General features: G+C 40.3%; 1 protein-coding gene across 2 annotated transcripts in view; it reads right to left on the reverse strand.

Annotated features, from left to right (window-relative positions):
* Positions 1–3,511: 3,511 nt before the first annotated feature.
* ypel1 (yippee-like 1) overlaps positions 3,512–12,310 on the reverse strand; it is a 30,927-nt gene continuing 22,128 nt past the window's right edge. For both annotated transcript variants that reach the window (XM_068720814.1, XM_068720812.1), the window contains exons 4-5: positions 10,008–10,116; positions 3,512–8,752 (exon numbers count right to left, since the gene is read on the reverse strand). In XM_068720814.1, coding sequence (XP_068576915.1) covers positions 8,663–8,752; positions 10,008–10,116 — 199 coding nt within the window. In that variant the 3' untranslated portion in view covers positions 3,512–8,662. The remainder of the gene's footprint in view (positions 8,753–10,007; positions 10,117–12,310) is intronic.

Genomic DNA, 12,310 nt, shown 5'->3' on the forward strand with positions numbered 1-12,310 from the left:
AAAAATGTATGTTATGTTATAGAATAGTACGTCAAAAGAAATATCTTGGTATAGTATGAAATATAAAGTAGTTGTATATTATATCATAAATATTGTCAAAGTATAGTATGTCAGAAAAATCTCATATTATATTGTGGTGGAAATTCTAAGAATAAACATAGGGGAACTATGAAGAGATGAAATAGTTATATTGGCACACATTTTTTGAATAAAGAAATCATTTTGCTATCTGAATGCTTGGTAATTGAATTAGAACAACACTGCCATCACTCAGAGAGTGGACGGGCAGTAGAGAGAGGAAATAGTGTGCTCAAAAACAAACTGATCAAATGTTCTGCCGATACCAAGCAGACAAAGGCTCTGCCTAGTGTTAACGTAAATGAGAATACGCATCAGACCCAGAAATAATCTCAGTCCTTTTGAAATCCAATTTGGCAGACCCGTGAACATACTGTAGGAGTTGGACTCGCTACATGACAGCTCCCTGTTATAGAGGAATGTACTGAAGAAATAGGGAGATATTGTGCAAACGTGTACGCTGTTCTTTGTGCTATCCACACACAGGAGAAAGCAGCAACACTTGAAGACTAAAGGTCTTCAGAGGGAAAAGCTGCAACAGCCTCAGCAGTGAATATTGCAGAGAGAGAGAGAGAGAGAGAGAAGACTCCAACAGCACAAGCTACGAGAAGAACCAGAGGGGCCAAGCACCGAGGTGGACCAGCAACAGGACTTTGAGGACTGCCAGAGCAGCGAGGGCTCAGACTAGACCATCTCGAGAAGAGGACTCCATTTGTTGGGTCAAACAGAGCCCAAAGGACACAGGGTGGATAAGTGAAGGTCCCAAAATTAGCATGGAATGCTAAAAGGGGGGGGGGGGGGGGGGGGAGTATTGGCAGTTTCAAAATGTTCCACTTATGATTATGTATGTGTCTCATATTAGGCCTATCTACACAAGCGCTTGTCTCTTTCTGCCTCCCATGGAATCCAGCCCTCAGCTTCTCAGCCAATGTTGTCAGAAGCAAAGTCGTGGAGTTCAGCCCTGAACTATTAATTCCCAATAGACAGAAAGAGACACTCTAGATATGAAGTCATGAATCTACGGACAAAACACGTGTGTTTAAAGAAACCTGCCAAGAGTTGAAATATGTATAAGTAGCATTGTCTGTACTTCAGTCTGTATGTCTCTCTTGTCAGCCAGCTGCGATATCCCTGTTTGCAAATGTGAATTTTATTTATTGCAATACAACTCTAAAAGGACAAGCTTGCTCTTTGTGAATTCTTCTTTAAAATGCCACCATATATGGTAAAAAAGTCATAGTAGTGTCAAAAACTTTCATAGTGTATTATAATGGGTCATAGTATAGTTTGTCGTAAAAAAATATGATACTATATAGTATATAGTAATACATGGAATGGTAATAAAAAGTCATGTATGTAAAGAACAAAACCATAGTATAGTATGCAATAAAAAGTCCAAGAAAAGTCTGTAGAAAAAAAGAAATTAAAAAGCCATACCATAGTAGTATGCCACAAAATGCACAGGATAGTTTGTTGAAATAGTAAAAAAATTATGTTTGTTGAAAAACAAACATAAAAAATCCAGAAAAGTTTGTCAAAAAAAGTCATTAAAAGAATCATAATATAGTATGCGAAAAATGTAATAAAAAAGCCATTTAATAATATGTTGAAAAAAGTAAAATAAATAAATACAAAAAAAGTAATGAGAAAGTGAAAGTGAAGGAGTTGTGTTTTTTGTTTTTTGGTCATTGTTTTTTAAAATGTAGCAAAATGATTCAAAAAAGGTACCTCAAAGTATAACTTAGTGCTTGACTAAATGTTCTTTGTTACTTTTACTGTCACCGCTGAAATATATTGGTACTGTAGAATGTTAACCTCTAATGAGTTCTAAAAATCCCAAATTCTCAGTAGATATTTTAAAGAACATGACTTATACAGCCTTGTTTGACAGTAGAGCTTCATAGACACATCATGAGATAATTATTGTCTCTTGTTATAGAGAGAGCAAAGATTAATATGAATTCAAACAGCAGAAAAAGTATTGACCTTGCTTAACGGCAAAAAAATTTAAAATAAAACCACAGGTTTTAAATGTCTTTAATATTCATTTGTTTTATAGAAAGTGGTTAAGAAATATATCAGAGGAAAGCCTAAGACAAGTTGAAACCCCACTGATGAAAGCTAATGAGTTCCCTCTTTTTCAACAGCTTTGTCTAGGTTATATGCAGATGTTTACTGGAGTGATATTTTTGGGCAGTAAAATCTTGTGAAGAGGAAGTCTGGCTGCAGACTAAAGCTGACTTCTAGGTCACTCAAAAAAGAAGAAAAAAAACCCTGGTGGTTTCTCAGTTTTAAACTAATTACCCGACAGTCTGCCAGCCTGACAGTCTGAGACTCACACTTCAGTAGTGCGACAAGTGAATTTCATGCTTCAGTGATTGTTTTATATTTAAAGGGCATTTTCTGACATATGTTCTGTCAAGCCTGTAATATCTAATCAGAAGTTTGGCCTCTGTTGTGAACTGACAAAGTTAATTTCATCATCTTTTCACATTTATCACAACCGTCTAGACAACTTCCTTTTTTCCAGCTGTGTTTTTGCAACGTGCTGATGTTTTATAGGTAATATGTGTGATGTTCTCTCCACATGGCTCTCATGATTTAATTAATATATTTATTAATAAATATTATTATAACTTATGTCCAATTTGTGGACAATTTATTTTAATTTAGTCATGTAATCACATTTATGTCAACAAAAATGTTTTTTTAAGGCTTTCAAATTGTAATTGTAACAGTAATCCTCTGTTTATACACAATGCTAAAGTTACCACATAAAATCTGAAAAAAGATTTTCAAAAAAATACTGAAAAATGAAGATGATTAAAAATACAAAATAAATTCAATCTTTTGAAAAAAAAGTTTTTTTAGAAAATGTGCAAAAATGTGTAGTTTACTGAAAAACCTGATAGTGATTGACAAATATTATTTATGACCCTCTACGCTCTTACAAGCAGACTTTGCATTGCAGTCCCTAAATAAGCAGAAAGGTGCACTTAGTAGAATGCAGATCTCTGCCAGGTGCGTCTGCAACGACGACTGCTGTTTTGTATTTCTAAAACAATACAATCCACTCTTGGCCAACTCCCCGTTTAGGGTAAGAGTAGTGAGTTAAGAGTCTGCAGGCGGACAATGGCTATATAAACCCGGCAATAAAAGGTATTTTGAGAAGGTGTGAGTCACCACAACCACAAGAGATTCTTGAGCATGAAGCCATAAGTGAACATCCAAATTATTATATAGTTTACTGCAGCAGAATGAGAGATTAGCCGTGGACAGACACAGAGGTGCACACGTGCACACTCACTCACTCACTCACTCACTCACTCACTCACAGACAAAAGCAAGAAATCATGTGGCTCTCCTGGCGGTGATTTTTTTTATTCCCAAATATTGGCCGTATCCTCAAAATGAATGACAACTTCACACAATCCACAACTTAATGCCATTGAAAATTTATTGTGATATCTGATAGTTTACATTAGAGTGAAAACAGACATGTGACATGGCTTTACTAAGACAGTATGCAAAGCAATGTAGTCAAATAAAAAGCATATAATATTTTTGTTTTCAAATTTAGGAGAAAAAAAATAAAAAAAATAAAACAGGCACGACATATAGCCATTATAAATACAACATGCTTTAGACCTTAAACTGTAGTTTAACAGTCCCAAGAAAAGAACTTGTACAGTCTTTTCCCCTGTATACCCATCTTGCCTTTGATCAACATCCTTTCAGGTACGTTTTTTTTTAGAAAGTAACAAGAGCTCAAAAAGTAGGTAGCCAGTGTCACAATAAAACGAAATAACAATAAAAAGTAAACAGTTTTTCAGCAGCAAATATCTACATTTTTCATCCAGGCTGCTTTGACGCTGTTGAGTTCAGAGAATCAAAACATTCTACGGAAAGACAATGTCATACGCGACAGGATTTCTCCTCTTTAAATTTGGTATAGCGGTTGAATCTGCAGGAGAACCTGGCATCCTTCCGCCCACGGACACATGACACTGATGCATTCGATAGAACCTGGTTCGTATTTGGTACACACCGGTGGTGACACTGGCAACTGCTTTTTGTTGGTTCAACTTGGACCGACTGATCGAAGGGAGAGTAAAGCGGCTCTGCAAGCCACCACTAGCGGCGCCATCTTGGAGGTCCTTTGGGAGGAACTGGCTGTGTACATAACAGTTAACAAGTCAGACTACTGTCGGCCCATTCAGTAACGATTTCAGCAGACGTGAATGGTCTGCTTGGATTGATTCATTTTGTTTCCGAACGTAGCTACCAGTGCCTCTTTGCTCTGTAAGTTTGGTAAAAGTTTACCAAGTTAAAACCAAACAAAAGGCTGGGTTTTGACATTTTCAGCCAGATCTCTTCATCTTACCAGAGAGTGAAGGCTGGCTGACCAGATTAAAGGCTGCATCCCAATCCAGGAGCTGCAACCTACCAAAAAAAAAATGCAGCCCTTGAAAGTGTGTCCTTCAGAGAAAGTAAAGGCGAGTGTAGCCTCACGGACATGAAAACCAATGGTGCATTCAGGCGCTCTTTGTCTACTCGTAAAGTAAATTGACAAAGCAATCACACCACAAGGTCCATTTGGTGTTTTGGAGCGCCTCCCTTGGCAGGTGGAGTTGCCGAGTTGTCACTTATGAACCAGATGAGTGCTCAGAAAAGGAAGATCATGTGAAGATCAAGCTCCAACAGCTACCAAATGGATCTTGCGGTGAGATCCTTTTTGACAACCACTGTTTTAAAAAGCCAAGAATTTGCTTTCAGTCAGAGCAGTTTTCAAGTTTATCACCAGGAAATGGCTGACGAAGTGGTGAATACCAAGGAGTGAACTCAGTTCATGAAATGTAGCCCGTTTACTGGCACTGATGAACACAGGAACAGAAATATCAATGACGTCATGTCGTATTTCACAATTTTAAGAATTGACTAAGACCGCTTGAATGTATCATTAAAGAGAAACAACAGCCGGCTGAAAGGTTTTGTTTCAACACTTTAAAGTTTCTCAAGTAGAAAGTTTCACCACTTCATCACTAATGGTCGTAGTCCGAAACATGCACCGTTGCACCTGTAACCACACCCACCAGTGATGTCACGTCGTACCGACACACCCCTGGAGTACACTTCCACATCCCTGCAGCCAGGTGAGAAGTTGAAGCACTGGGTGTCATTAACAACAAGACTTTCAGCTACTGTTGGGTTGCTTTTTAAATAACGGGTGTGCAGGGGATTGTGGGACACAGAGAGCTGCATTTCAAGGAGTGTTAAAAATAAAACAGGCCTTGTTTGACTTGTTAAGAGTCTTAAAATACAAACGTCAAAAGAATGCAGCCCAAGAACTGGGATGTAGCAACTGAGCTTAGGTAGCTAACAAGTTAATATTATCAAAACAATAAATCAAATAAATCAGGAAAATTCATTTTCGATCAAAGCACGAAAATGAATTAGTTCTCAAGAAATACAATCAGATATTCACAGCCAACATTTCCAAAAGCTAAGGACCTCCGATATGGCGGCCAGATGGTGCGTTTCATCACCTGAAAGCTATACAGGAGACACTGACTGTGGTGCGAATGGGTCTTGGTAAAGGCTCTCCCTGCGACATGGTGGGAGATTCCAGCTCGCCCTCAATGTCTACATGGCTCAGCAGAGACCTAAACATCAGCCCTCTAACGGGCTCTCGCCACACAAGCTAAATAAACAGGCTAACAGAAAAACAAAACAAAATAGGGATAAATCACTTCCAAACAAACTAACCTGGCTCTCGACCTCACGGATCACCGGGAGAGAAACCAAACAGCTGTGAAAGAAAAAACAAAACAAAACAACAGGACAAATAAAAACACTTCCAAACCCCCCCCAAAAACAGAGAAAAAAACAAAAGAGAAATAAACTGTCTGAGGAAAAGAAACTAAACATTCACGTTTGTGTGCAAGTATGCATGTGGGCTAATACACATGCACGCACGCACGCACGCGCACGCGCGCGCGCACACACACACACACACACACACACACACACACACACACACACACACACACACACACACACACACACACACACACACACACACACACACACACACACACACACACACACACACAGCCAGAGGTACAGTGAACAAAAGTGCTTCAAGTTGGGGAAGTAAATGAACTAACCCAGTAGAAATACGTATAAAACCTTAAATATGTTACTTTATGTACAAAAACTGTAACACGGGCCAATATCTCAGCTGTTTATGTCTTTATATTTTCAAGTAGGTATCACTAAACTATCAAGGGTTTGCATTGTCATCGTTTTTAGGATAAAAGGTCATGTGATCTGACTGACCTCGCCGGCAAAGTAATCAATCACTGCTGATTATTAAATCTCTCCAATCCCACGTTGCCCCTCCTCCACCTTCTGCCATCTTTTTTTTTTTTTTTTCCAAGCCTTGGGCGTCCCCCCCCCACGTTCCAAACCTCCTCCTCTATGCTTTAAAATGAATATACTGAATATCCCTCTGTTTTTGCACCTCTAAATCTTAACGTAGAAAATATAAGCGTGTGTATACCAAGTCTCTGTTGTTGTCCCCCCAAAAAAAGAAAATGAAACAGGGAAGAGCTCTTTGAGGATTTTGGTGAAGAACGTTATTTTTGAGGGCCACTTTGAATCAGAAAGAGGGGGGGGGGGGGGGAGGGAAGACACATCGGTTCACACAAAGTGTATTTTTTCTCCGGAGTTATGCACCGCACAACAGAAAATATGAGGGGAGGCTGTTCATGTTTTTGAAGAGGCACAAGCTTCATACGGCTTAGAGGCAAATCAGAAAGAGACGATTCATACGCTCTAACAGAGAGAGAGAGAGAGAGACGGATAAGCATATAAAGTGCAAAAGACCTACAACAGCGGGAAGGAAATGGCGGGACTTCTACGGTAGCAGCAAAGAATCATCGAAAACTACACTTTTCTCCAGCAAAAAAAAAAACTGAAAGGAAAAGCGGAATTTGTCGAAATAATTTGAAATAAAACGAATCATATAGAAGAATCTAACTAAAGGCTTAACGGAAACGACGCAAAAACCCTCAAACCGTCCAGGTCAAACTTTCTCTCCGTCTCCGACAGTCTGTCGTTCATCTGTGAGAAGGCCATTAAGAAAAAAAACAGACAAGAACGAACAAACTTTTTGCCTCTAAACTGAGATGAACCAAAGGCCTCTGCAAAGTGCAAACGAAGTAGCATCGTTCAAGTATGTCACTGTGTAATGCGTGACTACACACACACACACACACACACACACAATGCATATATACACACAGTAATATGCATATATACATATGTGCATGACAGCAAGTATATATTCAGAATCCATGTTCCAATATCTACCTACTACGAACATTTTCATAGTATTTATGGGTATGTAATCGTAGTATGTGTGTGTATATATATATTCATATGTAGTTGTGTCTCTTGTTTCATCACTAGACAATGGAATAATACAGTCTGCCTTAATGCTTTATGACACGTGGCCACTGATGTCAGGTTCCCCAGTCTAGAAACTAGTTCTGCTCCTTTTCAGGTCTTTTTCACTTGCTGCAAAATGGGACCAGCCACAATCGCACTTAGCCAAACACTACAAGTATTTATATATCTATATAGTAATTATATATATATATATATATGTGTATATATATCCATTTATGTCCAACAAATAGTAGGTGCTGCTTTCAATGCTTTTTGGGTGCTGAAAAGGTACCAGAAGGTGGGGAATTAAGAAGATTCACGAGAAAGAACAAATAAAGATTAAAAAAAAAAAAGAATAGGGAATAAAATCCTACACTACTGCAATCCCATCCTTTGCCACATTTTGTTTTTTTTAAAAGCATAATGCTGCTACATATTTTGTAACTAGAATAAACTCCCTTTCCCCTCCGCTCCTCACTCGTCCCTGATTGCTCATTTGGACATTAGCAAAGAAAAGCATGCTCAGCTATGGGCAGAGATACAACAACAACAACAACAACAACAACAATAACAAAACATAACAGACTTGACAGGGAAATAAAATGCTAACCAGTAACATCCATCTGCCATCAAAACAAAACCTTACCGAACCCAGAAGTTAAAACTAAAGCAAATTACATTTAAAAAAAAGAATCATCATCCGTCTCGCTGGGTGGGCGAAATAAAGAAAGACATGTCCCCATCGGTGAAGTCTCTCTCCTCTTCGCATAGTGGTCGCCGTGTCACCACAATCACTTGCTAGCGTGGTTCGGTGGGGGGTGAGGGTGAGCGGGGGGGGGGGGGGGGGCAAACCCAAAAAGCTCCGGCGCTGCGAAGGAGAACACACAATCTCTAAAGTAACGACAGGACTCCTGTGACGTGAATTCTCAACAGTTGCTCCTCTTCCTCGTCGTCTTTTTCTTTTTCTTCTTCTTCTTTAATGTAATTTGTTCTGTTTCAAGATGGGCGGGTGTGCACGTGAAGGAGGCGAGAGGGTGAAGGTTGGTGGAGATGGGGGGGGGGGGGTCGATGGTCGTCGCTCCACGCAGTTCAATAGAGAGCATTCCAAGGTCAGAAAAAGAAAAGAGGAGCGTCACTCCCATCCATTGTCCTTGATCATGTGAGCCAGCTCGATGATGAACTTTCCCTCTTTGTACTTTTGACTGCTCTCAAACGCGTGTTCCTGTAAACAAAAAGAATACAATGTTTAGTTACAAGCTGTGGTGGAATGTAACTAAGTACATTTACTCAAGTACTGTCCTTATATTTGAAGTACCTTAACTTGAGTATTTTCATGCCCCTGTATGCTACTACTCCACTACATTTCAGAGGGAAATATTTAACTTTTTTACTGAGCTACTTTTAGTTACTTTCAAAAATCCATTTTTACAAAAACCTTTTTGTTACTGCTGGACAGTAATCCTACACACAGAGTCAAAGTTGTGTCGGAAGTAAGCTAGTAAGTGAGTTAAGATTGTTTTGTCAAACCACAAAGCAACGCGCGAAGCAACGCGCGAAGCAACGCGCGAAGCAACGCGCGAAGCAACGCGCGAAGCAACGCGCAAAGCAAAGTGTTATAGCTGATTTTAAGTGAATGATGGAGAAAACCGTGATTCACATGCATTTGCAGAGGAGGCATTCATCACACTACAGTATGCAAATAACTCAGCAGTGACTTTCATTTTCAGTCAAATAAATATGCACACATTTATTCATCTGGCCTCAGTATTAGCTGAGAAAAGCAGGAAGTTTAGAGGCACGGAGAAAAACTGAAGCTTTCCTCCAGTGACCAAATCCCCTCTTTCAAAAGTCTCAACTTCCTGTCACACGTCTCCTGAAGAGCTGGATAGTTTCCGGCGTGCGTCCCCGTCCTGCTGAGCTCCCGGAGAATCAGGATGTCGATGTTGGTCTGTGTCTTTGATTGTTTGCTCAGCCTGCTTTGCCTTGTAAACCAGCTCCGCTCTGCTTTGCTTGCGGGGCTTTTTGTGAGACTCTCTAATTGTTTTTTTGTGTCACCGAAGGAGCGGCTTTAAGTGAGTCCCTGTCTTGTACTTTGTTCAGTTATTTTACACTCTTCTATAGTCGTCTCAGACAATTACCGGGAGAAGCCTCTTCAAAATGGCCTGACATTTAATCACTGTAGACTCTCAGAGGTACCAGTCTGTCTGCAGCCAACCTTTCGGCACTGTAATTATCTCGCGCGCTAGGAGACCAAAGAGTTCTCGATCTCTGAGCCTAAACACAATCCTGAGCTAAAAAACTGTCACCATGGCTTTAAGAAGCAATGTTTTAATGAGAACAACCGTGTTCCTTTGACCCGCAATAGCATAATTTGTCCTGCAAGCCGAGAAACCACACAGTTGCAACACAAACACGGGCGTTAAGTGGTGCATCAAGAAACATTAAGAGCTAGGGTGAGCGTTTAAAAGGACACTTACATATTTCCAGCCCAGCGTGGTTTTACAGTTTTCACAGTAGATGTCAGCCACGGCGTGTAAACCTGTGAGGAGAACCCGCTCCTCGGCTGGCCCGCAGCCGACATTCACCCTGCAGGGGAGACAGGAAGTGGAGAGAAGGCCACGGAGGTCAGGGAGCGCAGACGAAGAAGAGCTCAACATGTTCACCTAAAGTAACAGCAGTGCTCAAAGTATTCAAAGTATCCACGTCGAAGTGTACTCGGTGCATGGTAGTGTATCAATTATTACAAATTACCAAAATTGGAGACTAAAAATCTCAATTATTTTTCCATATATAATATATTAGATTTTGCATACATGAGATTTTACCAATTTTAAGTTATTTCTTGCACTGAATACAGTTAACAAATTGCAAATGTCAAGAATACATCGACATCCAGCTAAAAAAACAAAACAACGGCACATTGCTTTGTTCCCAGAAATGACCCGATGGAGATATTTCAGTGATATTTTCATCATCTTATATATCTTCACATAAGTTTATTGGAGGAAATTATAAAGCCTCCAAAATGGAAATACTACTCAATACATCAAAACTGTACGAAAGTACAGAACTAAATAAGTGAATACTTCAGAGAAATCTATTGTTTCTTTCCTGTCAACGTTACACCACTCCCTCCCAGTAAACACAGTGTTGCTGATTAGCTTTTAATTAAAGGAAATGCCACAGGCAAATAAACAATCATTTTATGTAACCAAGCTACATGTAGACGTCTGCAAGACTTTCATTTTCCCACCAAATGCATCTGTTTTTAGGTCTTTTTTTTTTTTTTTTTTTTTACCCGCAAAGCACCATAAACATTGCTCGCTGGGCTTCAGGTGCTCTCACATTGGGCATGATTGGAATAATTTATTTGGACTCTGGAGTCTGTAGAGTGCTTCTTTCATTCAATTCATTCAGGCAGGTAGGAGCAATGAATTTCAGAGTCGGGCAGCACAAAGCTGCTCCGTGACACCTGAAAGTGTCTCAGACCTCTGGGGGGGGGGGAGACTTCTGTGTGGTTCATGAAGACTGAGAGTAGAGACCCAAAAACCAACCAAGCAAGAAATACACCACTAAAAAGCGGCTCGAGGACCTAAAGAGACAGATGTTAGCCAGCAGCTCCTGCAGCATTGACTGACATGAATGTTTGTTAGATGTCTAGGTTGCTTATAACCATCGTTATCTCCGCCAGGAGGATCATGCGACGGGCTCGCGCGTGTGAATGACTGTGCCCATAAGTGTCTGTCCACGGCTAATCTCGTATCCTACTGCAGTAATCTGCATAATAGTTTGGCTGCATACTCAAAGACCTCTCGTGGTTTGTGGTGACTCATACTTTCTCAAAAAAAAAAAAAATGTATTCACCGACTGCCTGTATGGGCCACAGGTGATAACAAAGCTGAGTGCATCGCCAACCCCCCGCCAAGGCACAGAGAGGGGAAAACAGTTCACTTTTATCCAGTTAGAAGGTGTGTTTGGCTAACCGCTAACAGCTCACGGAGGTACCAGTACACACACTGCTGAGTACATCGCTGCAACTGGGACTGGGTGTAGCTGGCAGAGACTGGAATCAGACTGGTTTTGACTTCCTGTAATGCTGAAAATCTACGGCAATGTAGTTCACATCTATGAGCATTTAACCAAAAATGATGTTAGTATGAACGTTATTTTCTGAACCCATGAAGATCATCAAGGTATCCTACCCAGCTCCACCTAAGAGAGGTGGTGTATTTTAAGCACGCTGTGGTCTCGTTTGTGTGTGCTTGTTACTCACATGGAATGAAACCGTATGTGCACGCCAGCCTAACAACATTGGTGGCAGTGGTGCATGATAAAATGTCCCACGGGTGTATGGACAAAGACGCACCTCGATGGGATGCATCGTTTCTTTCCGAGGAGGGTATTAGAAGAAGGGAGCTTTACTCACTTTTTAAAGTGTTTCATTGATTTTTTTTTTTTTCCCCACAAGGCTGTTTGGAATTAGGGAATTTGAACAAAAGTGTCTGTCGAGTGGCTCTAATTTCGTTTAATGTGTTTGCTGGAACGGATAATCGAATACGACTACTGGGAATAATTTCCGTGGTGGTGGATGTGAACTTTACCTGTGTAAACCCCCCCCCCCTCACGTTTTTTTTTTCCTGGGCTAGTAAAGGTGCTCGTGGCTCCACCTGCCTGTGCATTGTTCTCAATTTTGTGCATGCGTGTTAAAACACAATTTTAACATACGTGTGCAGTCATCGTGGCAGCAGCGGACAACAGCTGCACAGAAAACAAAAAGTAA

This window comes from Cebidichthys violaceus, unplaced genomic scaffold, assembly GCF_023349555.1.
Source record: "Cebidichthys violaceus isolate CVI_PGR_0920_01 unplaced genomic scaffold, fCebVio1.0.p SCAF_26, whole genome shotgun sequence".
NCBI classification, from domain to species: domain Eukaryota; kingdom Metazoa; phylum Chordata; class Actinopteri; order Perciformes; family Stichaeidae; genus Cebidichthys; species Cebidichthys violaceus.